Source organism: Anser cygnoides, chromosome 1 (genome assembly GCF_040182565.1).
Source record: "Anser cygnoides isolate HZ-2024a breed goose chromosome 1, Taihu_goose_T2T_genome, whole genome shotgun sequence".
In the NCBI taxonomy this organism is placed as follows: Eukaryota; Metazoa; Chordata; class Aves; order Anseriformes; family Anatidae; genus Anser; species Anser cygnoides.
Window position 1 is genome coordinate 203277989 of NC_089873.1, and position 27005 is coordinate 203304993.

The window sequence follows — 27005 nt, forward strand, 5'->3', positions numbered from 1 at the left end:
CAGATCCCACTGACAGAGTGTACATCAGGAGAACTTATTAGTTTGGGTTGTGTCCATGTAACGGGCTCACAACTCATGGCGTGAGAACCACTGGATTGCCCTAGATTATAAAAATAATATCTATGCAAGTTTTTTTTTTCGTGTTCTTTTATGTTCTTTCTCTTTTTTTTCTCTCTCCCTCACTTTTTTTTAATAAAATTCATCACAAGCATTAAATATTTCTTCATTTTTATAATTTAAGGAAAAAAAAAAAACTTACAAACTTGTACTGACTAACATAGGGACCTTAGATTAAGTGGTGTTTATATTTTTGAAGTCTCTCTGTGATAAGCAACGTATCAAAATGTATCAAAATGTATCAACGTTTCCCTTACAAATCTTTTTTCAGATATTTCGAAGCCAGTCATAAAAGATCAAAATGTAATAAAACTTCAGTAGTGTCAGGCCCTGATTGTTGAGTCTATTCTGGGACAGGTTCCTGCTAGAAAAATCCTTCCAATTTCTTATTTTCCTGAAGTTTAAGGCAATTTCCCCTCTTCAGCTCCCTCCATCTCTTCTTCATCTTTCTTTTTTTGAGCTACTCAAGTGGTTAAAACACTTTCAAAAATATGGTTGAGTATAAATATAGATGTGTGACAAATAAAGACAAGTATGAGTCTTGGGTTCTTAGTCCAGGAATACTTCAGACTTAAGCTCCCAAATCCTGATTATACTATGATCACTGCTATCACTAATTAACTTTCTCATTAAATATGTCAAATGCATTATCCCACTAAAACCAATTACATTTCATTCTTCCAAATCTGTGTAAGGCTGGATGGTCTACAGCATAGCAAAGACTCTAGAAAGATGAGCTCAAAATAAAAGCCTCATATGTCACAAAATACTATGATATGGAGAATCCTATTTTAGTATCAAGTACAGGAGTGTTGCCAAGTTTCTAAAGCTTTGAGAACTATAAAGTTATAAGCACAAGTTGTTTCAGTTTTCTTCATTGGAGTTGCTGTTCTCACTCTGTTACACTAGCACTCTGTGGGTAGACAGGCAGCTCTAAATAAGACCCTAGAACTTTATTTTCAGAAACAGAAAATAATAATAATAATAATAATAATAATAATAATCATCATCATCATCATCATCTGCGTGTAACTCATAGGAGGATGACTGACTTCTTGCTGATAGGATCATTGGCCTGAAAATTAAGTGGAGACATCTGCATGATGGCTTGTCAGACTTCAGTCTTGATGCATTTTTTCACTGACAGCATTTTATTATTTCCAAGACACAAAACCTTTTCTGCTCAACTTCATCCATGAAGACATCATGTAGGAATCTAAGTAAATCTGGTTTCTGTATAATCACAAAGATCTTTCCTGAAAAATTCTGCATCTGCAATGATTTGTTTTTAGTTTTTCTTGATTTTTTAATTGTGCATATTTTACATTTTCTCATACTATATTACTTTATTTCCAGTTTCACTTTTTGGGATAGTCACTTTCTGAGAGAAGTAACAGAGTAGATGACCTACTCATTTAAAGAAAATGGTATTCCTCTGGTATATTCAGGCCCAAAGTTAACACTGTTTTCTTACACGAGTCCTCCCTTCACTAGCCATATTTGCTACAGATCTCATATGCCATGACTACTTTGCCTAAATTATTGTTCACTTCTGTCCATTTTGGTATTTCTGTATCAGTGGATGAAGCAGCTATATTTCTAACAAGCATGGCTGGGTGCCTGCAGTCCACACACTATGATTTCTACCTACCTATCCACAACATGTGAATTCTGCCTCTACTACATATTTCTGTCTTTTCAAACACGACAATTTTTCAGACTTTTTTTTTTTCATTTGCCCAACAGCATTTCCCTCTTGTTTTTCTTGTTCCTGTTACATCCCCAAGAAAACTCCAAAGCACAAATACAGTAATATACTGCTATATGTCTGTCCTAGATTTTCCATGATACACTGGAGAAGATGGTTTCCTGTGACTATATATTCTTGGCTGGGCAAATGTCAGCGAACACTGCAGTTAGCTCTGGGTAACTAACCTCTCACAAGCTACATTAAAAAGATCAGTGGCAATGGTATTTCTTTTGTATGACCAGAATTTGTGGTATATGTGGAACATATCACAGAATCACAGAAAGTTTGAGGTTGAAAGGGTCTTCTGGAGATCATCTGGTCTAGCCCCCCTGTTCAAGCAGGGACACCCAGAGAAGGTTGCCCAGACACCTTTTGAATCTCAAAGAAGGAGACTCCATGACCTCTCCAGGCAACCTGTGCCAATGCTCCATGACCGGTACAGCAAAGAACTTCTTCCTGGTGTTCAGCTGGAACCTCCTGTGTTCCAGTTTGTGCCCATTGCATCTTGTCCTGACATTTGGCACCACCAAGGAGAGCCTGGCTCCATCCTCTTTTCATCCTCTCTTCAGGTATTTATATGCACTGATGACATCCCCTCTGAGCCTCCTCTTCTCAGGCTGAACAGTCCAGCCCTCTTAGCCTTTCCAGCCCAGTTCATAAATCGCTTAAGACACAGCTTTATTAAAAAATAATAATGACAATAAAATAGAATGCATCAACATGTTGCTTATAAGAAAGAGAATTGAGAGGGAGAGAGAGGAAGAGAGATGAAAGAGAGAGAAAGAGAGAGAGAGTATTAGTTTCTTTTTATTAAGTAGTAGAAACACTTTTCATACCAGAAAATTAATAAAATTAAAAGTGAAATTATTCTGGGTGTTAGAGTAAGTAGGACAATCTTTAATGCAGACTTAAAAGGAAAAAAAAATAAAAAATAAAAGAACTCTAGCCTTACAGTAAATATTATTTTAAACAACATACATTTAAAAATAGTCAAAGACTGTTGAAATAATCAATTTTTATTTAATCATGATAGAGTTGCTTTCAAAAGATCAGTAAAGACATTTAAAATATCTAGCTAGACAAGCATGTTTGCTACTGTGAGCCAGAGCTTTGCTGAAGGGGTTAGATGGTAAAAAAGTCAGAACAACTTTTGTTGCAAATTGATTGAGATTAACTGCTCCAGAATACATATTCCAATAGACTTTGAAATGAAAATGAATTAGAATTGGCATGCGGGTTCCTTCTACTAAACTTTTAAATGTCTCTGAAAGAGGACAGAAATTTACCTTTTCTCATGCATATGTAGCTAGTAAAGCAAATCCATGTCCTTAATTAATATCTCTTTTATGCCAGTGAAACACAAGAATATCTCTTGGGGCTCTCATTAAGGAAAATATGTTTAATGTTCAACATGGTTTAGTCATCTGGTGTGGAACAGATCTCATATTTCTAATCAGAGATCTAACAGATCTCATATTTCTAATCTTTATTTATCTAATTTATAATTTATTTAATATTTCCTTTTATATTTACTTTTACTTAGTTGTAAATTGTTGCTTGGCAACATGGATATGAATTCAGATCATTATATTGTGTCTGGCTTTGAACAATTATTTTTTCTTTTGACAAACAGATTTGATTTGATTTCCTTAGTATTTGTAATGGTACAGAAATATTCCCATAATCTTTTATGAAATAGCTAGAATATTGTAGACACTGAACTAAAACTACAGATCGCTGACCTAGACAACTGGGAAGTTAAGATATAGAAAAGCAAAGCATATGTATAGAGCCCATGTTGCTGTTAGTTCATACTGACTGATGACAATCAAGTTTCTGAAGCATACAATTGATCCATAAAAAGTGGAACCAATTTTCCAGTACCTGGAATATTCATGTTAAGGTTTGGTTCAAACACACTCTCAGAAATAGATTCATGAAACTACTCCCAGCAACAATGTTTGAGTTGCCCATGAAGCCAGTGATAAATAGCTGAAGCCATTAACAGTCTTGCCCTTGACTTAAGTATGAACGCTGAATGAAAGGGTACTAAATGGAAATGTGTATACAACATATTTTAAACAAGGGATCTATTCTTACAGTTATTTACAGAGGAATAGTGACAAAATATAATCATATACTTGAACCACATAATTTACTGTGTTAGTTAGAGAGCTTTCAATTACTCAGCTGTCACAGAAGAAGGCCTTGCTATGAATTAACTGATAAGTCATGATAGGTTATACTCTATTATCGTAAGTTATTATTTGTTTAGTATGCCAAAGGCCTGGATACAACAAGAAAAGTAAGAAAAAATTCTAGATGGAATCATACTGCCTTGCATATCACTGTGAAATGTTTAAAAGGTACTTCTCAAATGTCACTTATCCAACATCCTCTGTGAAATACAATTGCATTATAGAAGAGTATGCACTTCGTGAAGTTAAAATTAATTTTACTAAAAAGAATCAGTTTTTCACTTTGCATCACTATTTCCTAAAATTTATGTCATTCCTATACCTCTGTATATAACTCAGTTCTGGAACATACTTTACAATACAATTTTCTAAAGCTCTTGTCAAAGAAAAAAATTCTGTGTTATTGTAAAACAGAACAAATATCTAAAGTTTATAAATAACCTGTAAGTTCTTAGTTTTTCTGTAAACCAATAACACTATTTTTTTCTATGCCTTTTCTATCACATCTTTAGCTCAAAATAAATAAATAAATAAAACTGTCTCAGATGAATATGTACTTTTTGCGACAAGTCTGTGTTTGCAGAGACAAAGACATGGAGATACTGATACATTTCACATGTATTCGTTGGTGGTAAACATAGCCACAGTTCTGAAACCTAAAGCCTGATTATGATGTCTTAAGGACTTTGCATGAGAGTAAGCACTTTTGTCAGTAGTGTTTCACCCAAAGTATGTTGAGTCCTATACTGATCCTTTATTCTTTTCAGACTTATAGTTAGATAAAGATATTGTCAAAAGTCACAGAATCACAGAATCACAGAATCATCCAGGTTGGAAGAGACCTCCAAGATCACCAGGTCCAACCTCTGACCTAACACTAAGAAGTCCTCCACTAAACCATATCACTAAGCTCTACATCTAAACATCTTTTAAAGACCTCCAGGGATGGTGACTGAGCCACTTCCCTGGGCGGCCTATTCCAATGCCTAACAACCCTTTCAGTAAAGAAGTTCTTCCTACCTCGCTACAGCCTCCTTTAAGGTACCTGTAGAGAGCAATGAGGTCGCTCCTGAGCCTCCTCTTTTCCAGGCTGAACAATCCTAGCTCCCTCAGCCGCTCCTCGTAAGACTTGTTCTCCAGACCCCTCACCAGCTTTGTTGCCCTTCTCTGGACTCGCTCGAGCACCTCCATGTCCTTCTTGTAGCGAGGAGCCCAAAACTGAACACAGTACTCGAGGTGCGGCCTCACCAGAACCGAGTACAGGGGCACAATCACTTCCCTAGCTGGCACATTTTGACTTCACGTGAGACCATCTGATCTCATTTTTATGCTTTTGTTTTTTTTTTTTTCCTCAAATATATTCTGGACTACATTTGATTTCAAATTTTTACATTGCCTACTCACATCTTAAGCAAATTTCTTATGCAGAACACAATTACTCACCTAGGGTGCAGATCACCTCTGGGCTTCAGGTTTATTTTTGCTAAGACCAGATTCTGACAACTCTGTACAATAAAGGAGCCATAAAAGGTCTCAGTGTGAATTTTGTGTGTCTGACTGGCTGCACGTTTTTTAAGATTTCCTGTACTTCCTTTATTTTGGAAGTAATTTAGGGGAAAAGCTCTTTGACCTACACACTTCGCCCAAAACTGGAATCGTCTCATGTGCCTAGAGACCACTTTGCATCAGAGTTCTGGTGGTTTATGATAATGACATAAATCCTCAGCCAGTAAAATGGTAGGAGAACGTGAGTTGGCGTTTGCTAAAACCATCCAATTTTATTTTGGGTCTTGACTGAGTACAAGAATTTTGTACTGGATACTATCAGGGACAGAATGCTGGGCTTTGTGAGCTTTGATTTGGGTATAGTAAAGTAGGCTTTGTATTTTTATGATACTAAATGTGTCTTGCTTGTGTGGACATCAATACAGAAATCAAGTCAATGCCTTATTGTGGGAATTACAGTCACTTAAAATGTCTAATTGCAAGCAGTAGCCAACTCAAGTAGTTGATGTAAAACAGCCTGAGTACATAGATATGTGTTCTCTTTTGAAAAGAATGCTTTTAAATATGCTTTCTGCAGAAAGAAGAAATACAAGCCACTTCAGCAAAAGAAAATATGTAGCAAATGATATCAATCTTTGTTTTCACATTATTTACACCAACCAGATATGAATGTATTCCTGTGGAGACCTGCTGTGAGTCTTAGAAGAAATTTGTGATTTGCTGCAGCAAAGAATCTTTTAGTTCAGGCTTCACATATCTTGTGATGTATATATTATAGATTAGCTATGTCATTTCAGCACATTTATTATGACACACTTTTCAAGAAGAAACTGGCTTTGAGAGCTGTATGGCCAGTGATGAAATGTTCGGTCTACAAGGTCTTTGACTCAGTTTGTTCCTTCTGTCAACAACGCACCTTTTTTTGTGATGTTCCTCCTCTGATAACCATTAACATGTTCTTTGACATCCTCAAACATTTGACTGAAAGAACTTACGTTTATCACCTCTGACATCTGAGTTATTCTGAACTGAAGAAGACAAAGGGTTTATTACAGCAGTTCTACCAATTTAAGTCTGTGGGTAACTACAGGCAATACCAACACTAATGGTATCACCAATGTGAGTGGTAACACCAGTTACATTACCTAAAGGTAGGCACTGTACTAATTAGAGGGTTATGTCCTGATCTTACCACAGAGCTAGGAATGCAGTCCTGACTAATGACAGTAGCAAAGCTCCAGTTTATTTCAGCAGGAATAGGATTTCAGCATATCTACCCTGCTTGGATCATTATTCTAGGTCTGAACTTGGTTTCCTTTTTCATATTTGTGATTTTTGTCAAAAAAATAAAAAAAAAAAAGAAATTACTGATTCATTGGGGGGCTGTGAATATTAATTTATTTATATTTTATTATTAATTGGGTGTTAATTATTGCAATTATTACCTTTAAATGACTTATTTTTTCTATGAAAAAATACATAACATTGTCATCTCAAAAAATTTGCACACAAAACTTTCAAACTATTGTAAAGTTGCCAGTTTGATATTAGTCTCTTGACTTATTACAGAGCATACACTGAAGTCTGAATATTTAAGAACTGTAGCTTTCCATATAAAAATAGATAAGAATCTGCTTAACTCACTGTTAAGCTAGTGGAACCTTTACAGTTATGTATGGTTTTAAAATAAATGCTAAAAATACAAATAAAAATGTTAACATATCATCCTCACCTTTTTGTTCCATGTCCCATTTGTTAGTACATGAGCGCGAGATTAAGATTTACCCCTAAATTTCTAATTTGCTGTTATTAGTCAAATTATCTCCAAGGTAATAAGAAGGGTTAGTACTAATACATTATTATTAAAAATATCTGATAAAATATGTAAAATTTATTTTTTCACTTAAATTTTATTTTTTCTGTCTTTTAAACTCACTGTTTAATATTTGCAGCATTTTAGAACACATAGACACATGCATATGTACTGATTCACTCATATTGTTTCCTCATTTGTATGCCTAAAAATTAAGTATATTAGTTATGATTAAAAATATTCTTCTATAGAAACAATGAGATATATCTCAAATGTTCTTTAAAATTATATTTCATGATGTTACAATAGTTTTAACAATTTCACAACTCTCTACAACAAAGCACATAATAACAACTGTATAGAAATGTTGCATGCTATATTTTAAGGGAAAAATGTTGTAAATATATACTCATAAGAAATATAAATATACAGGTCTATACATACATCTGTACATACATTTATATATATGTTGCATTTTCTGTCAAGTAAGTGCATGGTTTTACTCAGATCAATTTTTTACCCATTTCTGAAGTATCTGTTAAGTAGTAAGGCTGTCTCAGTTATCAGTTCAATCTTACAAGTACAATTTAATTTATTACAAAGACTGTTGTTGCATATTCATAAAAGCAGTACCTGGATGTCTAATGGAGAATCATTCCATTAATGGCAGCCCCAGTAAATCATTCATAAAAGCTAATTCTGATTCAGAATAAGATATTTTTCTCCTGGTGGACTTGTTTATAATGAAAAATCCTTGCAAACTGTGCAAGCAAATTCAATAAATCATGTTGTGCTGCCACAAAAATAACTAAGGATCCTCCTGCATGCAAGGTCATCCTAATGCTCTTTCCATTTGGGGGGGGATGGTTTGCATATATAATGGCTTTGTGACAGTGTTTCAAGACAGTTAATTTTTTCTTCATTTCTGCCAAGAACCGACTTCTGGGCATGACTTTTTTGGCATTTGCTTATATAGGCTTAATAGGTGCATAACATTGCATTACAGATGTTTTAGTGTCTGAGATGCCATACAGAATTCAAGCATTCTGGGGAAGATAGAAAATCTTCACTTCTGCTAGTGAAATCAGCATGTTCACAGTACAAACACTTATTTGATTGAAATGTTTTATAGATGAACCATTTTTTCTTTCCTGTTTTTCTTAGCTGCTGCTGCTGACATTATGTAAGTGGTGTTTTATTAGGCTGTCATTATGAGAAGTTTGCAGTTTAAGGAGCTTAGAGTGAATTATAAATATGAGTCAACAGCTTTAATATTGTTGAAAAGAGAAGCTTCAGCCATATTTGGAAAACGTGCTTCAAGGATCTGAAGTAATCCTTCTCCTCTATAACAAAGTTGAGCAATAGAAGCAATTCTGGTGTCCAGCTTGATGAAGCTGGATAGGCCAAATATATTTTTGAGTTTTCTTATAGCATGTACTCCTTCCTTTGCTTTTACTTGCTCTTTTGGCTGCCCTTATCTAATATGAAACCTGAAAAAAAAAAGTTTCTGCTCCCTGTTCCTCTTTTCCCAACATGTTGTCGTGAGAGAAAAAAAAAAAAAAAAAAAAAAACAAGCTTAAAATCATCAAGCTTTCTTCCTCTTCTGACCCTATTATTGAAGGCCTAGTGGTTCCTACTGGGACCCATATAGGAACTGCCTGCTGACTTCAGTGTAGACAAGTATGAGAAGGTCCCAAGGTACTATGTCCTTGTCTATGTAGATCCCAGATGGAGAGTCAATCCCTCTCATGCTTAGCCCATTAAATTCTTTCTCACTTTGGTGTTCAATGGTATCCCCATCGAGTGCCAGGACACATCACTGACTGATTGTTGGTGCTTTCAAAGCACTGTGCACTGTGTCTGCAAAGACAAGGACCAGCTGGTCACTTTCAAGAAGAAGGAGACCCAGAATTATAGCAAGTCTAGAAAAAATCTATTAAAAGGAAAGGTGGGATGAATTTATTTAGTCTAGACAAGCCTGAAAGTCTATGCAAACTATTGCTCAAAAAACAAAGGCAAAAAACAACCCTTATGGAAGTGAAGGATTTAAATTTCAGCATGGATTTACATTAGATCTTAGGAAAAACAACTTTAAGAGCTTGTAAAGTTGTCTAGGCATCCAAAATACATTTCTTTGTGGTAATATGTTTGATATTTACCTTCTGCTCATCAAAGAATTATTCAGGAATCAACAGAAAAAAAAACGGCACAAATTGAATATCTTTGGTGTTGTAAGGGGTAACATCCAGTTAGATCTCTTCAATTTCAAGGAATGGCCCATACAATTGATATGTCTGAGTACAACATCCTCCAGTTAGTCTGACTAGCTATAAAAGATCGCAAGCATAAAGAAGTGGCATCACACACTAGAAACAAACATATTTTTCTGTAGACCAGACTACAGTCAGGCTGAATTACTGTGCAGATCTGAACTACAGATGCAGACAGCTGTAAAACTCTGTTTTCATGCAAATTAGATGTTGCTATAGACTACCAATCTTGCAAGTTGCCATCACAACCTTTCTTAGCTAGGGGAAGTTTGGATACTCAGCAAGTAATTAGTACCAGTATTCTCCTGTGCAAGGTATCTGCCAAATTCACTGCATAGTTACTTTTAGATATCATCTTGTAGAAAACACTGTGTCATGCTGCATAAAAATAACCACTTAATTTCTTTCCTTTGAATTACCCTTAAATTCATTTATCTTTATAATATGCATGAAAAAGAAGACAAAGACTAGGAATTGCAATCTTAAAAAAAAAAAAAAGAAAGAAAAAAACAGGCAGCAAGACAAGAATTCCCATTCATTGCATAGACTTATAATAGAAAATGAACTCATCTAAATGCAACAATTTACAGCTGCTCACCATGAGCAATTTCTCCCCACAACCACCATTTAACCAAACGAATTTACCTTTGCAAACTGGCAGCACTTTGCAGAAGAGCAGGAGGACTTTTTAATGTTTTTAGAGCTTTTAAGATATAGAAGGAAAAAAAAAATGAAAGAGTAGAGGGGAAAAAAAAAAAGAAGGAAAAATTAAAGACAGACACTCAGTCAACAAACTCCTACATAGGTGAAGAAAAATTCCCAAATATATTCTCAAATGCTATCAGTCAGATTTTTTGGCAGGAGAATGATTACACGTGGGCAGAACAGCAGTTTCCATCATCATTATGTGGCCTGTAAACAGATTTTTGCATAACAAAAAAGACCAGTGTACAGCCTAATGAATGCACTCATTAACTGTAATAGCATTAGCTATAGATTGAAGGGGGGAGGGACCTTAGAGAAAAAGAAATCAGCCCAACTTATCCCAAGATACTGCTGCATTTTCAATTTAGAAAATAAATAGAAATGTTTACAAAAGGGAGGGTGGGGAGTCTATTTTTGTTGTATACATGTATCTCTTAGCATTTTGTCTAATTTTAGAAACAGTGGTTGAGAAATGTACACTTAATATTCCAGGGAGCTTTTACACAGATCCTAAAGCTGCATTTCCCGACTTACTGTTATTGACTCATGCCGTTTGATTGTAGTTGATAATAGTTTATCCAGAATGAATAACTAGAAGGTTGTATTTGATACAGTGAGTTACTTAATGGAATAAACCAGTGGTCATATTTCCAACTTTCTACGCTGTATCCCACTAGTGTAAAAGGACATTCACATTTTGACTGTATAATGTATCAACATTTCTTAGTTGAACAATCCAAATATATTATTAATACAACACACCCTTTAAGGAGGGTAGTTTCACATTTCAAAATATGAAGAAATTTAATCTTGATCTTTCCCCATAAATCTGATTATACCTAATGTATATTGGTAGTGTATACCTGATATCCTGATGTTATATACCAGATTAACTTTTTCAAAGTGAGCAGCTATGGGGAAGATAGTCTCCCCATTGGCAAAACGTCATATTTATAATTCACTGTTGCTTAATTTAGCATTAAAATAAAATTAAAATAAGTTTACAATAAAAGTTTCTTATAATACAGGGACTATGACGGGTAGCAGTAGTTTTGGGGACTGCCAATTTGCACAGTGTTACCAGCTTGCTCTTCTCCGTTATTGTCCAACACATGCACTTGTTAAACTTTAAAGTAGGTTATAAGTAATACTCTTCAAGTCATGGGTTGTGTATCTTCCTCCATAGACTTGACTCTCAGCACAATAAAGCTCCAATTCTGATTTGTAATATCAGGATGCTGCATGGAAAGACAACAAAAATATAACAGCAATTGGCATTTTTCAGGGATACTTAAATCTGAAACTGTCCTTGAGAGGTATTGTGTAAATGGAATGTGGAAAAAAAATAACTTAAAAAATAGTATTTATTTCATCCCTTTATCAGTGCAGAATTGTCTTCTTTGAAACACTTTAATCCAGCTGGCCTTCAAAAGTTGCAGGCTTTCCTACTACCTTGGAAGACTTCTCAAGAATCTGAAAACATTCACTGAAGACAAAGTTATCAAGAAAAATCTGAACCCTATAGTTGAGATTTAAGAAATGTCATAAACGGTATAAAAGACTTGTAACATTAAAAAATAAATAAATTCTGCATCCATTTAGTATGTAGGCATGTCAATTTGTGCTATCACTTTGATATTCAGACCTGATGTCTTATCATTGAATAACTGGTATTAGAGTTTCAGCTCCTGTAACTGAGGTGGTATGGAACACAAAAGTAACAGATCTTGTCTGTGAGAACAACAATACAGAATTGTAGATTAGGATATTCAGAAATGAGTGGGTAGTCTGAAACTACCAAACCTGTGTTTACTTCAGAGTTTTAGCCAAAGTGTTTAAATTAGAGAACATAGAATTTCTGTTTTAAAAGCACAAAGGATTAACTGAATTATACTAAAAGATGGTGCTACTTGGAAAATATATCTAAACCCCTTCCTTTCCCAAAATAAAAAAAAAATAAATAAATAAAAACAACAAAAATAAAAACAGGAGAGAAACCAGTATAATTTTCATTTAGAGTAATTTTGAGAAGAGAGAAAATTAAAAATGCAACATAAAGAAGCATTTCTAATCCAGAGGGGAAAAAAAATGGCTTTTCATTTAAAATAGCTCGACTCTGTAAAATGTTAGCTGGCTCTAATTAGGATTTTTTTTTATTATTTTTTTCCCCCTATTTCTTTCATCTTGCACTTAAGGAAGTGTTTTTCTGGATGGGTAATTTCTGGATGGGTAATTTCTCTTTAGAATGGGAATTCTGACTGCTGGGCACAGACATGAGCCCCCTTCACACCCCTGAGTACTCTGACTGCATCATTGAAGTTAGCTGTGTCAAACACATGATTAATCCTAAATCAATTTCTGCTGTTTGTTGATGCTTCACACAGCAACTGCAGAGAGAAAAAAAGATGCAATAATGAGAAAAGAAACAAGACAAAATGACATGAGAAGCTGGGGAAATTGCGAGGGAGGGGCAGTATTTTAATTTTCTTTGCATTCTTTATTCTAATCCACTGGGTTTTTATGCAATCAGCATTCCTAGATATGTCAAACCTTAACATAAACTAATACAAATACAGGGCAGAACAGATGTAGATAGGTAGCTAACTGTCCTCCCTTTTTCAAGGCAGGGCCATTTCTGTCAGACGGATGTTTGCCTCACCAGTTCATTGACACACTCCTTCCTCCCTGCTCACCCCCGCCCTGAGTCTCCAATCTATTCTAGTCCATTATGCTCTTTACTGTGAGGAACATTTTTCTGGTGTCTAAATTAAATCTTTCTCCTTCCAGGTTAAGTCATGAATGCTTACATCAAGATGATAAACAAATTATGGTCTTTCTGCTGCAGCTTTTTATATACTTGAATAGTTATCACATATCTCTCCTACTATTGTGTTTAGTACTTCAAGCTGTGAATCTACAGCTAATTCAATCAAGCCTGTTCTCTAGACCACCTTCCCACTTCCTCACTGACACCCTACCTCTGTTGCTACTGTCAACTGTGCTAACCACTTGCTTTTCCAATTGTGAAGTTTGATACTAAAAGCTGTCCTAAATTTGTCTTTGGAAGCTTTCTCCCCATACCAAACTGCAAGCCAACACTTTCTTTACTGTTCCTCTCACAATAAACTGGTTAGCTTAAGTTGGCAGTAGTTCTCTTCCTTTGACCTGTTTACAGTAATGTGCAACTCTAATAATTTGCTAGTCTCGTGGAAGGTATCAATCAGCTCTGCAAGTCCCTTTTAATCATGATAATCAGATTGACATCAGTAACATATTCCACGTGGCTGATCCTAATGCTAAATATCAAGTAGATGTGGAGTGGTTTTGGAGCACTGTCCATTCTGTCTTTTCCTAGACATTTTGTGCAATTAAATGTTTAGCTCATTGCTTACAGGGAATGGCTCACTTTACCTTTTTGTAAACGCCTTTCAAGAGGGTTAGGAATTTCTTGACTGTACTGTATAAGCCCAAAGCAGCCATCACCACCATGCATATTGAATGAATTGTCTGCATAGTCATTAACTGCCTTTTTGATGACTTCTTCATAACACTTCAAACATGAGCTTTCTGCTCTGCTGTTCTTCACTTGAATGTTCTCTTCCCTCCATGATGCTTCTTTCCAGAGGACACCAACAGACTTCATTCAAACAGGTGGAGATTGCTTCACAACAGGTGTGGTACTGCATCTCATCTTTCTTGGGTATCAACACTTTCTTGTCAAAGATTCATTTTTGTTCCTCTCTCAATCCCTGTACGTGACAGGCAAGGTGGATTGAAGTCTGCACAATAGTGCCACTCATCCAGGGAAGCTCTTATTGGTGCTGGCTTTGTTACAAGAAAGATGAGAAAGAACAAAACAGAAAATTCAGGAAGCCACAATTAGGTTTCTCACATTTTACTATAGCAAACATAATCCTAAAAAGTTTGCACTTCTATCTTCTATGTGCATGCAGTATAATAGATACTTGTCCTACAGTGACAGTCCTATGTGTCCAGGTATGTTCACCTAGACGAGTCAGAAGACTTATTCTCTCCCATTACTACCAAGAGTTGTGAGGGAGGAAGGGAGCAGGGGGCTCTGTGACATAGTCTGTGATCACTGCTGTGCAACCGTCATTTAAATAGGGTTTCATTTGCCTCTATTTTTGCCTTCAGAATTTAAAAAATAATTGTATATACAGCAATGATCTAAAGCACTGAATGACTTCATTGTATATTTATATTTATTCAATAATTGTTACATTTATTCGTTAATAAATTTTATAAGTATTGATGACTCTGTTCTGTCACATATTGGAGATATTCTGTGATATAAAACTACTCTGTGATGTTCTGTAGGTAAACTAAAAAGACCTTTGAAACAGGAGCAGAGTACTGCCCCTCAGTTTGCTGAAGGATAATTTTCACTAAACTCTCCATCACCCCAGCATATCTTTCAAAAACTCATAGCTGGGACAGTGTACACATATAAATAAGATCTGATGAAGGAACATTATGATGATTGCCCTCCTATTTCAGGTTCATCTCTTGCTAGTGCTGCAAAAGTAAAAGTCACTTTTTCCCTTCTTTCTTTCTGTGATTCCTTATTTTTGGAGTACAAGAATTTTCTTAAATGATATCTTTTTTTTTTCTTTCTTTTTTTTTTTTAGAAGCATTATTAACAATGATATAAATTTTATTTAATATAGTATAGATATTATCCTATATCACACAGCAAGTCTTTAAGGAAAATGCACCAGACATTAGTCTGACTGTCAAAAATACAAACACAAAAGAACTGGACAAGGGAAAACATGCCATAATCCTGAAAGACAATTCCCCACTGTGCTAGATGTGAGTGTAATTAACACCAGCCAGATCTGCACATCATAGTCATCTTATCTTGTTGACAACTTTCTATCTGGACAAGCTGATGAATGAGATATATGCATTACCACTTACACATGACAGGTATCTCAGCAAGAGGCTTTTAGGTTTGGTGCTGCAGCTGTGCAAATACTGCCTCATTTCACAGTGAGGTTTCTTCCTACTCAGCTCTAACTTTAAGTCTAGGTGGGATCATATTAAGAACATTTGCCCATCAGTTAAAAAACAACAACACCTATTTCTGGTACATAGAACAATTGCAGAGGTAAATAACTTTGGGTTTTGGTGCAAGAAAATGTCTTTTATTCTTCAGTTCTGATATCACCTTTTCCAGCTTTTAGGAATATTCTGTTACTAAAATATCTGTCTCCAAACATTAAAGTCAGAAATGTGAGTGAGGTGGCTCATTAGCTCAATAAAGATAATGTTAGAACTAATGGCACATAAGGTTATGAGGTGATATTCAGTTTATTCCCTTTGCAATGGGAGGTAATCCTCAGAGAAGAGAGTTTGTAGAGATATAGTGGAGGGTCAAGGATAGAATCCATAGAAGCATATTTGTACCAGAGCTGGAGGAATATATATTTTCTCTAGTGTATAAAATGCTCTCTTTGACTGCAAAGATATCTTTATAGATATATGTCTCACCTATGAAGTTGAGAATGCACCTACACTGCGCTGACTGATATAAGGAGGAGGTATTTGGATGACTTTCAGTCTGTTCTTCATCTCTTGAATAGAATAAGAAATAACGGCTGTAAGCTACAGTCAGAATCATTCTATTGCATAATGGGAAAGAGCATTCTGCTCATAAATGTAGCTGAGTGTGGGAATAAATTACTCAAGAGTGGTTTGTAATTGGAAGGTTTTAATATATCATAGAATAAGATGCTGTCTATGGTGACATGGATATACACAACATTTCCCCAAGGATGAGAAATGGATTATCTGTTCTCTATAACCTCGCAATCCCTGTTTGTTAGGTTACTCTGGGTGGCTCACATACTGACACATCAGCCTGAACAGGCACAGACACACTGTAAGTTGCCAGACCTATCTGGAAAGTAGACAATGCTGCCCTGTTTAAAAATTCCATGTTGTAGTTTAAAACCTAAATTTACAATTCAAGCTTGTGTGAAACTTGCTAGTACAGCAGTCATGACATACAGTAGGGAAGTACACATTCAGTATGGGACAACACCTTTAAATAACTTGCCTCTTCCAAGAGGGTCTTGTATTACTTGAAAAGAAAAATATGGAAAAATAAAGGGATGATCCCAAATCTCAAATTACATGTTTCTGTGTTACACTTGAAGATGACTGCTGGTCTTTGTAACTTGCTGTGATGGCAGGGACATATATTAGGAAAAATAAACAAACAAACAAACAAACAAAACAACTAATTCATTTGCTTGTACAACAAAAGCAATGGCTAAACTATTAGATGCCTTCAAGGAAAGTTAATTTGTGGTCATATGAAGAGAAAAGTGAGATAACGATTCTATGATTCTGTAAGAGTCAAATGCTCCATTTCAAACTACAAGCGTATATGCACAAGGGCGTAAGTGAAAAGTATCAAGAGGTTGGTAGATCAGAATAAGACTGAAAAGCACAGCCCGTGCAAGGGGAGAGGGTTTTTGATGGGAAGAATGTGTAATGATCTGTTAAGGACATTCAAGTCCTGCTTAAGCTGTTTGGACCTTTTCATATCATTACTGGAGTACTGTTCACTTGGACTTTTTTAACCACCTATAAGGAAGTTGTTCTTAAACATTTATTAACCTAAATATCCTACTGAGTCCACTGCTAACAGAAAGAACTGTCTCCCTCACGAGTGCACAGTCCTGCCCTGTGTCAGTGGAAGCCTATGAACCTCACCACTTCTGTGGGTGACAGTGGAGATTATACCAGGCTTTTGTTGGAGCTCCTCCTTTCAGCTAGTTTTGGGTTCCAAACCTTCCTCCAATTGAACCAGCAGATTTTAGTGATGGGTAATACTACTGTGAACCTTTCATGACACAGCAACCAATGGAGTACAATGTTATCACCAGCTACTGCAGTACAATTAAGTCATTAGGAGAAGAAAGAAGTTCTAAGGAGGGACTGTGAAGTCTGTATGAAAGTAAGGAGACACTTGTCCTCTTCTCCCTCACCTTCACAACCCTTGCTGAATTCAGAGAATAGCAAAGGCATCTGACAAATACAGCTACATCACCCTGTTTTTGACATCCCGTAAACATTGTTACTATAATATGGGTGCAGAATTAAAATATCAGACACTACTGGTGCCTTTGCGTTTTTATGCAAACCACTTTCACTGGCTTTTAAGGCATTAGTCTAGAGTTTGCTTTGCTGCCTTGTCTGTCTGAGGCGTTGTTTCTGCATTGTTGTCTCTACAATGCACAGTTTGAGTAAATCTTTTATATAAGCCTCCCAAAAGCCTCTGGCCCAAGAAGCTAAGCTAAAATACTTATCTGAATGAAAAGCAGCTCCGTTGAATTAAGAAGTCCTTCTGTGGAAAAGTTGAGAAGAAGAGTTATGCAATTTGAAGCTGTTATTTCTATCTTTTTAACAACTTAAAGTTTTAAAATAATATCTCTGCTGCAAATCTTCTTAGAGGAGATAACTATTCATAAAGTAATACTATAAATTTTACAGCACTCTGCTGGATTAGGTCTACAAAGCTATTCCTCAGAAAAATGATAAAGAAATTAATTACAGGAAAACAGTCTCTAAGTTGTTTATGTGGGAACTCATAAAGCTCAGATACTGACAGCACAGCTCTATTTCTGTCAAATTCCATTCAGTATTATTAATACTTTTTTAAACCTACAGAAAATCTATCACTTCCTGCATTCATAAAAACTGTCAGATTTTGTGAGGATGGATAAAACAGCTTAAAATCCTGCCAAAGATTAAGATAAATGTTTCAAAGAAAAGGTAAAATCATTCATATGTTCAAAAAAAAAAAATGCAGTTTTTATCACAAAATAACCTATAAAAAGTGTGCTAAGTCTCTGACCACTACAGAGTCCTGATGGAAGGTGGGAACTCTTTGCCTATAGTGAGCCTCCTGAGATCGTTTGGGAACATTAACTCCTGTTAATTAACTTCCTAACATTAACATCTCTAAGTGGATCTAAACTTAAAGGTAAATTTTCCAAGCGCTGTATTCAGGCTGAAAATCAGTGTTCATCCCTCCTTTCATGAACGTGTATTTTACTCCTTTGTGCTGAGTAAATCAGTGCATTTGAAATCTGAAGCATGTTTAGTAATCCCTTCCTTTTACTTTCAGATATTGGATATTATTTTTGCACTGCTGAAACTTTTATTTACTGACATTGCAGCTGTGTTTGTGAGATGTTGTCAAGGGTCCAAGCTTTATGACAATAGTGTCTTGTGCAGAAGGGGTCCCTGTCTGAGGTCTTGACTTCTGCACTGTGTGATGACAGCTGAGTCTCCATGTAGAGAATATGGAATGTGCTAGGGACCAGGTGACTGCAGCAGGCTGAAATGCATGATTTGAAATACAGGAGCCAAGTTTTAACCAGACATCAGATGGTCAAAATAGAACAACAGAACGATACAGTTAGAGGTCACCTCCATCAGTTACTCCATGACTAGCTTAAAATAGTTAGGGCTACCTTTGAACAATACATGAAGTTTTAAAATAAAATAAATTAAGGTAGGTTTTTTCTTTCTTTCTTTTTAATCCTTCAGTTATTCAACCTTTAGTATTTAAAGTTGTTCTCTACAATCATTAACATCAGTGCCTTTCTAGAGAACAAAAAAAATAAAGTAAAAAAGAATCTGAGAATATTCTACAGTTCTGTGACATTAAGACCTGGGGCTTTTGAAAATCTGAAATATCATGCTCATGATAAAAGAGCAGAAATCTGCGTTGCTCTAATGAGATATGCATATTTTTAATAGAGCTCAGTGAAATTTCATAAATGTCAGTAATTCCATGGAACTCCATTATGAAACCAGAGGGGAATTACCCTAAGAAGTTTGGGACATTTTGTTTGAATTGGGTTTTCAGTCACTTCTGTTAGCTACCTGTGGTCAGAGTGTTGCAAGCAGAGAGGTTAACCAAAGGGAATTAAAATTCTATGTGTGGTACAGTACCACACAAGATCCATAATACTCCAACCACCAACAACCAAGAAACAGAAGTAAAACATGACATCTGCATAATGCTCTGCCCAACTTCATTAGTCATGTCTGCAGAGAGGATTTATTGCTTCACATGCAATGCTGTACTATCACAGCAGCTGAGCTCTGAGCTGGCATTTCTGCTTCAGCAGTGTCAACTCATTCAAAATTTGCTTCTAGCTCTTTGTTCCATGTCCCACTGTGCAGTAGAGGCATGGTCGGCAACACAGTGCTCTGTTTCACTGCCTCTCGGCATTGTCAGAGAGCCTGTCCTCAAGGTCATCTCCTTTCAAGTAAGAGAAGCATCATCCCAGTGTCAGTAAAACACTCCACAATTTTTCTCCCCAAAGCTCACAGGAGCTTTGTGTGATGCAGAGCTCTGTTTATACACAACAGATTTCAGGATCTGTGATTTGTAATGTTGTTTCAATTACCTGGAGGATGAAGAATATTTTATCTAAGTAGAAGGTGCCAGTTACAAGCAAACATAAGGAAAACACTGAATCCTAGCAGAAGTACTGCAGGTGCTTTACTAAACTGCACACAGAATCACAAGTGTGGGTATGTGCTCTTAGACTCCTAATTTTGTTTTTGAGAAAGCTCTTTTCTTATTCCGTTGAATTGTCAATGTTGTCTTTCTTTCATTTATCCCTGCAGTGATGGCTGGGCAGACAGGTACGATGTGACAGATGGGTATCAGCGTGAAGCCGTTGGTGGAATAACGATCAAGCTCCAGTCTCCTGACGTGAAATGGTTTGATGATTACTACCTGCAGCTTCGGCCAGAAACCAATCACCGAAATCCATGGTTTCAGGAATTTTGGCAGCACAGGTTCCAGTGCCGTTTGGAAGGGTTTCCTCAAGAGAACCCTAAATACAACAAGACTTGCACAAGTAAGTGAATTTATTACTTTTGCTGTATAAACCAGTGTGACTGAAGTTCTGGTGTGAACAGGTCGTGTTGAGCTGATGCAGCCTGGTCTGATGGAATAGCAAGTGGGATTGGAAGTGAAGATGCTGGAACTGAAACACTTGCTTTTTACAAAAGGACAAAAGACACAATTTTAAAAGTATTCAGGTCTCTAGAGAAACAAATAGATAGCGCCTCAGTAACTAACACCTCTCTAAATCTGAAAATCTTGATGCTAGTATGCCGTTACAGTCATCTAAATACTTTCAAAAATCTTGTCCTCCAAAATTCAATGCTTCTTTTCTGAAACAAGGCTAGCTATATTTCTTTATGGCACAAGAGCAATCAGAGAGTTAATACACTAAAAAATATCTGAAGTCCAGATGGTAATGATGAAGATCATTTGTGTATTTCAGATAGAAGACTAGTTGGTTTGAAGGATTTCATTAAGTTCTCTTTCAGATGTGAGTCATTTCAGGAAATGCCATTTTGACTAAGCTGATATTTTTCATAAAATTGTACTGATTTTAGCAAAAAACTGCCACAACATTTTGTCATTTTTGCAAAACACTTTTTTTTTTCCTCTTTTTCTCAAAATTTTTGTATTACTTCCATTAATTACTCTCTATTTCATGAGATGCCTTGCAATACTAAGACAATGCCCCATTTCATTATTATCTTGAGGGGTAACAGCTTTTTAGTTCTGATTGAAACATCCTTTCTCCTTTATTTCCTTGAAGTAAATCCTTAAGCTACAATGGAAGTTTAAGACACTGACACCAACTCAGCAGATACTACGTTGTTGTTTTACAGCACAGAAAAAATAGGCGCAAGCCTTACAAGCAGACCGTGTCTCTGTTTTGCATGTAGTGAATGTCACTGCATGTATAATGCTGAATTTTTCCATGCATCTTCAGATGCATGAATGCTTTCAAGGCTTTCCCATGCACTTCAGATGATGACAATATACTGCAAATCAACAAGGCTGTGAAAAGAAAGTTTTGTCATAGTCCTTGCTCACTTTCCCATTATTTGAGTTTCTGAAAAAGCTTCAAATAATTTGAAAATGAAGGAAGCAAAAGAGGAGACCTAATGGTCAATTGTCCTGATGGTAAGTGGATGTTGTAGCTTTGAAGGTCTTCAGACAGTGTAAGGCATTAACCTGAGTCTCCCCCTCCTTACCCAAGTTATACCTAAATGATAGTATGACAGGTTTTCCTTCAGATTTCCTTCAGATTTGCTGTGGCTTTGGGGACTGCATGCCTTTGACAGAGGGAACACCGTAGTAGATATCCTGGGGTCCCATGTTGGACATCAGCCCAACCACAGCTCTAAGGCCCAAAGGACCTTCCCTCCTAAAAACGTCAATAATCTCCACACACCTGTGAGACTAAGAAGTGGCTTTAAGGATTAAATCTTTGGATTTACACAAGAAAAAGTCCCCCACAAGTCTAATCCCTCTCAAGTCCCACTTATGTTTCATAAGTCTTTTTTTTTTTTTTTTTTTTTGATTTGCACAAGGCTGTAGGGGAAGTTTGTGGCTGAAGTGGAAATAGAACCTAAGAATCCCAAAATCTCTGTGTACACCTTCAGCATTCAACTGACTTTTCCCTAGTATTTTTCTTCTGCTATCCTTCCAACACAGCCTGACACAGGTTTTATTTGCTCTATTGACAGGTACTGCATACTGAGCAGTAAACTTCATTGATTTCCCCATGATAATGTAGATATTTTTCCTGAGATACCAGTACAGTGGATATGACTGGCTACAACTAAAAAAAACCTCTTTTCTATCACTGTGATGCATTAACAGTGTGACACTTCAGATTGACTTTTTGGGGGTATCTTTTATTTTACATACTTTTTACCAGCACTGGGAGAATCTAATTTCTGTTTTATATGAAAGATTGAGAAGTGTGAAACTTGTGCCTACAGAGTCTTTTATAGTGCCTAAAATAAAATTCACTGCTGAAAAAAAAATTATCTCAGGGGTGCAGGGAGATGTTATTTTAAACATGAAGTCATCCAGTTGTGGATATGAGACAACTTAATCATAAAGCTTGATAGCACATTTGGAACAGCATTCGTTGCTGGAAGGTTTCCCACAAAGAAATCCTAAATGAGCCACAGCTCAACGAGATTCCTAGAGTCCATGAGTTTCAAACACACAAATAAATGTGTAAGAATCACACTGTGCTGATTTGCAAATCATGATCAGAGGAAAAAAAAAAGAAAAAAAAGAAAAAAAAACTACTTTTCCAAATATATTGTTCTAATTACTTTTTCTTCAGCTTTATTGTCATATTCACTGCTAGGCCATGATAACTATAGTAAAAGGAAAAAAAAAAAAAAAGAGAGAGAGAGAAATAAAGATTATAATAGCTTTAATTCTTTCTCATTGCTGTAGGGCAGAAAAATGTTAATTCAGTTGTGGAATTCCCCAGATTAAGGACACTACTCCACAGCAATCAATGAGTCTTATCATTAAAACTGTCCATTTAATCAGGGTTTTCACACAGAGAATTGTTGATCATCACAGTACTCAGTTTTACCATTCTGATTTTGATCTAGATCATTGGTCAAAATTCCTGGAAAGGATATTCAATGACTGTTGTTTTTTAACAACTGATGGGCATCTTAAGCTCACTCATGCTTTTCTCTCACTCCTTCTCCTCAGAAACACAGGGAAAATACAAGGAAAAAAACTCATGGGGCTGAGATAAGGACTGGAAGACCAGTCACTATCACTGGCAAAACAGACTCAATGTAGAGAGATTAATATAATTTATTGCCAACTACTAACAGAGCAGTGAAAAAAAAAAAAAAAAAAAAAAACACCTACAAACACCTTCCCCCCCCCATCCACTCTCTTCCACCTCCTCCCCTTCAGTGGTGCAGGGGAACGGGGAATGGGGGCTGCGGTCAGTCCCTGACGCTTCGTCTCCACCGCTCCTTCACGGTCCCTCTCTGCCCCTGCTCCCCGTGGGGTCCCTCCCACGGGATGCCGTCCTTCCCGAACTGAGCCTGGGGGGCTGCCCACAGGCTGCAGCTCTTCAGGAACTGCTCCCACACGGCTCCGTACCACGGGGTCCATCCCCCAGGAGCAAACTGCTCCAGCACGGGTCCCCCACGGGCGGCAGCTCCCCCCAGACCCCCTGCTCCTGCGTGGGCTCCTCTCCACGGGCTGCAGCTCCGGCCCGGGGCCTGCTCCTGCGGGGGCTCTCCATGGGCCGCAGCCTCCTCCAGGCCACATCCACCTGCTCCACCGGGGGCTCCTCCACGGGCTGCAGCGTGGAGATCTGCTCCGTGTGGGACCCGTGGGCTGCAGGGGGACAGCCTGCTCCACCAGGGGCCTCTCCACGGGCCGCAGGGGAACTTGTGCTGCGTGCCTGGAGCACCTCCTGCCCTCCTGCTGCACTCACCTTGGGGGCTGCAGGGCTGCTTCTCTCTCAGCTCTCACCCCTCTCTCCCAGCTGCTGTAGCACAGCAGGATTTTTTTTCCCCTTCCTTAACTCTGCTCTCCCAGAGGCCCACCCAGCATCACTCATGGCTCAGCTCTGGCCAGTGGCGGGTCCCTTTTGGAGCCGTCTGGAGCTGGCTCTGAGCTGACATGGGGCAGCTGCTGGCTGGGCTCTGCTCACAGATGCTACCCACTCCTTGCAGACCCCTGCCAAAAAACTGCCACATAAACCCAATATAATTACATGCAGATTTATTTCATGTCATTCATTTGCTTAATAAGTGCTAAGACACCAATGCTGTTTTTTTCACAATAGCCCCCAAACTAGGCAAGGGTGTGCAATAAAGTGAAGAAATATTGCAGTTAGTAATATACAGCCTTATCACTTGGTGGATTTATCAGCAGGTAAGTCACAAATGTATTCTCTGTGAATTGCTTTCAGGAGAGATTTTGATGTTGGGAGTTTAACCTCCAAATTAGCTTGAATTTGTGAGACTTGTCATGGTAGCTTTTAGTTCTACTTCATTTCCTATGTTCCCCATGGCTTTTAAAATCATATATATCATTTCCTAAATTCATATTTGATTTCCTAACTTTAACCATGCCTAGTTTTGAGTCTGGAATTCCCCCACTTCAGGCTTCCCTAGAATAAAGATAAAACTTGCCCTCCATGGTCACAAGCATTTTGTAGGCTGTCCTGAGAGCTTCTGCATGATGACGTATATGTTAGTATTGTCTCAGATTTATCCTGATAAGAAAACAGGAATGTGCCCTTTAGTTTACCTTGGTAAATACATTTTCTTCTCCAGCAACTCCATATTAAAAACAGACAAACAAACAAACAGGCTAAGGAGTTTCTCAGGATCCCAAAGACGTTGAGCTTATAGAGGAATGCTGGAGACAAATAAAAATCTATCTCTGCATCAAAAGGCAAGCCATTTATTACTTCTTGGGATAATGATAAAAAGATATAAGGTTGATAGATGAGGTCATTATTAAATGATGACATCTATATAGAAAACAATAACCATTAATTTGGAGGGAAAAAATGAATTATTCTACATCATCTGGTTGCAATATCATGAAAAAAATTGTTAATATCAACAACCTATTTAAACAGCAAGAAAATACACACAGGTATTATTATGAAATGAAGAGGCAGTTTAATAAGATATGTAAAATAAGATTGTGAAATCAGCCATATAGAAAGAATATGAGAAAACAATCCCAAAGCATTTTTTATTCATTCATTTCTATCAAATTCTAAAAGGTATCCATCCCTTCACCTACATTTAGTTCACAATGAGGTAAAAATATTAGCATCAAGAATGCTTTTCATTTGCAGATTTGAACATACCTAATCCAAATGGGTGTCACTGCTGTCACTAAGCACATTGATTTTCTGCCCAGCTGGAGTACTACAGAAAGTGAGAAGTTTGCAGGCTTATTTGAGTTGATTTTCAGTGTAATCAGTTCCATGCCACAGGACAGGTGCTACAAGCCACCTCCAGACACCAAGAGTCGGAGCAAAGAATTTATAATGCATCTTGAACAGAAGATGTGTAATGGCCTCAGAACAGTAGGGATTTTACAAGAATTGGATTTGGCTTCCCCTCTAGCACCAGACAGATATCTTTTTTATTATCTAATGCCACGACTCAGTGAAGTTTGTGAATAGGTGTGCAACTTGAACCAGATGAGTAACTCTACTCAATGACTGTCTTCAGGTCATAAAAGGTTAATCCAATCCTTTGTTATCAATTGTCTTTGCACCTTTAGAGACTGGGTGTGTATGCACTTGCATGCTCGCAGGCAACTCTTCCCATCAAAGCTCGAATTTTTCTCCTGGTGAGGGTGTTTTACAAATGCATCTTAACACGGAATAGAAAGAAAACAAAATGTAAGGAAAGTACATTAAACTCTGGCTCAACTGACATTAGTGGAAAAAGTCAAGCCTTCAAAGTCACCAGGAGCAAAAGCATATTTATTACATCTACCTGTCTGTTAAATGAATCCTCTTGCCTCTGCTTCTAAGTTATTTTCTTTTTCTTACAGTTCCTAAAAGCCAGAGGCATAGATGGAACATCATTTTTAAAAGTGTTACTTAAACACAGAGCAAAACCAGAATACTTATCCCAATTATCTATGGTCTAAGACAAGGAAGATAGAAGTAATAGAGGCTAATGCTGATGAAGCATTGTAACATCTTGGTTTGACCAGCAGAGGTTACGGACTTCAGAAATACTCATAGCCTCGTGTAAAGGCATCATAGAAACAAGAATCTGAAGAAAGGTGATGGACCATTTTTGCAGGTGTTTACAGCAGGTCCTGACATTAAATACTGTGGTTCAAAGCAGCAAGGGAGAAAACACAAAGGTAAATGACAGAAGCTGAGTTAATCAGTCAGAGATCTACTATAGACAGGACACAGAGGGCACAGAAAATGAGGAAAGCAACTTATATCTGACGTGCTGGGGAGCAAGGAGCCAGTGGCAGGTATTATAGGGAAGAAGAACATAAAGAAATATGCAGGGAAAATGAGACTTGCAGCAGCATCTTGAATGCAAGATGAAGCAAGTCAATTCATCCCTTTTTGATTTAACCATGTGGCTTCTGTGAGATAAAAACAATTTTTTTCAAGTGTACTAAAATGCACATGGGAGAATTATTGCCATAATTCTCCAAGCAATTAATAATAGGATTAAGAGTGAAAGAGTTTATTTGCAGAAAGGGAGATCTGGGATAAATGTGAGAAAAGTTTTGTGGCTAAATGTACAGAAAAGCACAAAAAGTATAAGTGTGAAAAATATCTGCTTGTTTGCTCAATATTGTCCAGCTCCAGCTACTTCTAATGAGGTCAAAACAACCCACAGAAAATCCTAGAGCTTCAGCTGAAAAGGAACTTGGTAAAACAAATGGCCCTATCGTATTTCCAGATAGAATTTAGGAATCACGCATAAATGTCTAGTCTTTGTACTGCAACAGGATAATAATCTGTTTGTTAAATTTAAACTCAAATGCCAAAATTGGTTTAGTCAAACCCCAGCTGATAAAAAAGTAAGTCCTGTCAGAGTGGATGGCTTGTTTTCCATATTTCAATGGATGTGTCACATTTAAACCCCATATTCCCCAAACATGTGGCATTCCCACACTTTTATCTTTTGATTTCTAGTGAAAACAAATCAAAACAAATTAAGTTAAAATTTATTTGTATTTTTTTAACAGTGAATTAAAGGACATTTTAATTCTCCTGAGT

The 27005-nt window shown here is 36.9% G+C and overlaps 1 protein-coding gene across 3 annotated transcripts in view; it reads left to right on the plus strand.

Annotated features, from left to right (window-relative positions):
* Window positions 1-27005, plus strand: part of GRM5 (glutamate metabotropic receptor 5) — a 283179-nt gene that overhangs the window by 195721 nt on the left and 60453 nt on the right. For all 3 annotated transcript variants that reach the window (XM_048076446.2, XM_013178154.3, XM_013178155.3), the window contains one exon: window positions 20038-20273. In XM_048076446.2, coding sequence (XP_047932403.1) covers window positions 20038-20273 — 236 coding nt within the window. The remainder of the gene's footprint in view (window positions 1-20037; window positions 20274-27005) is intronic.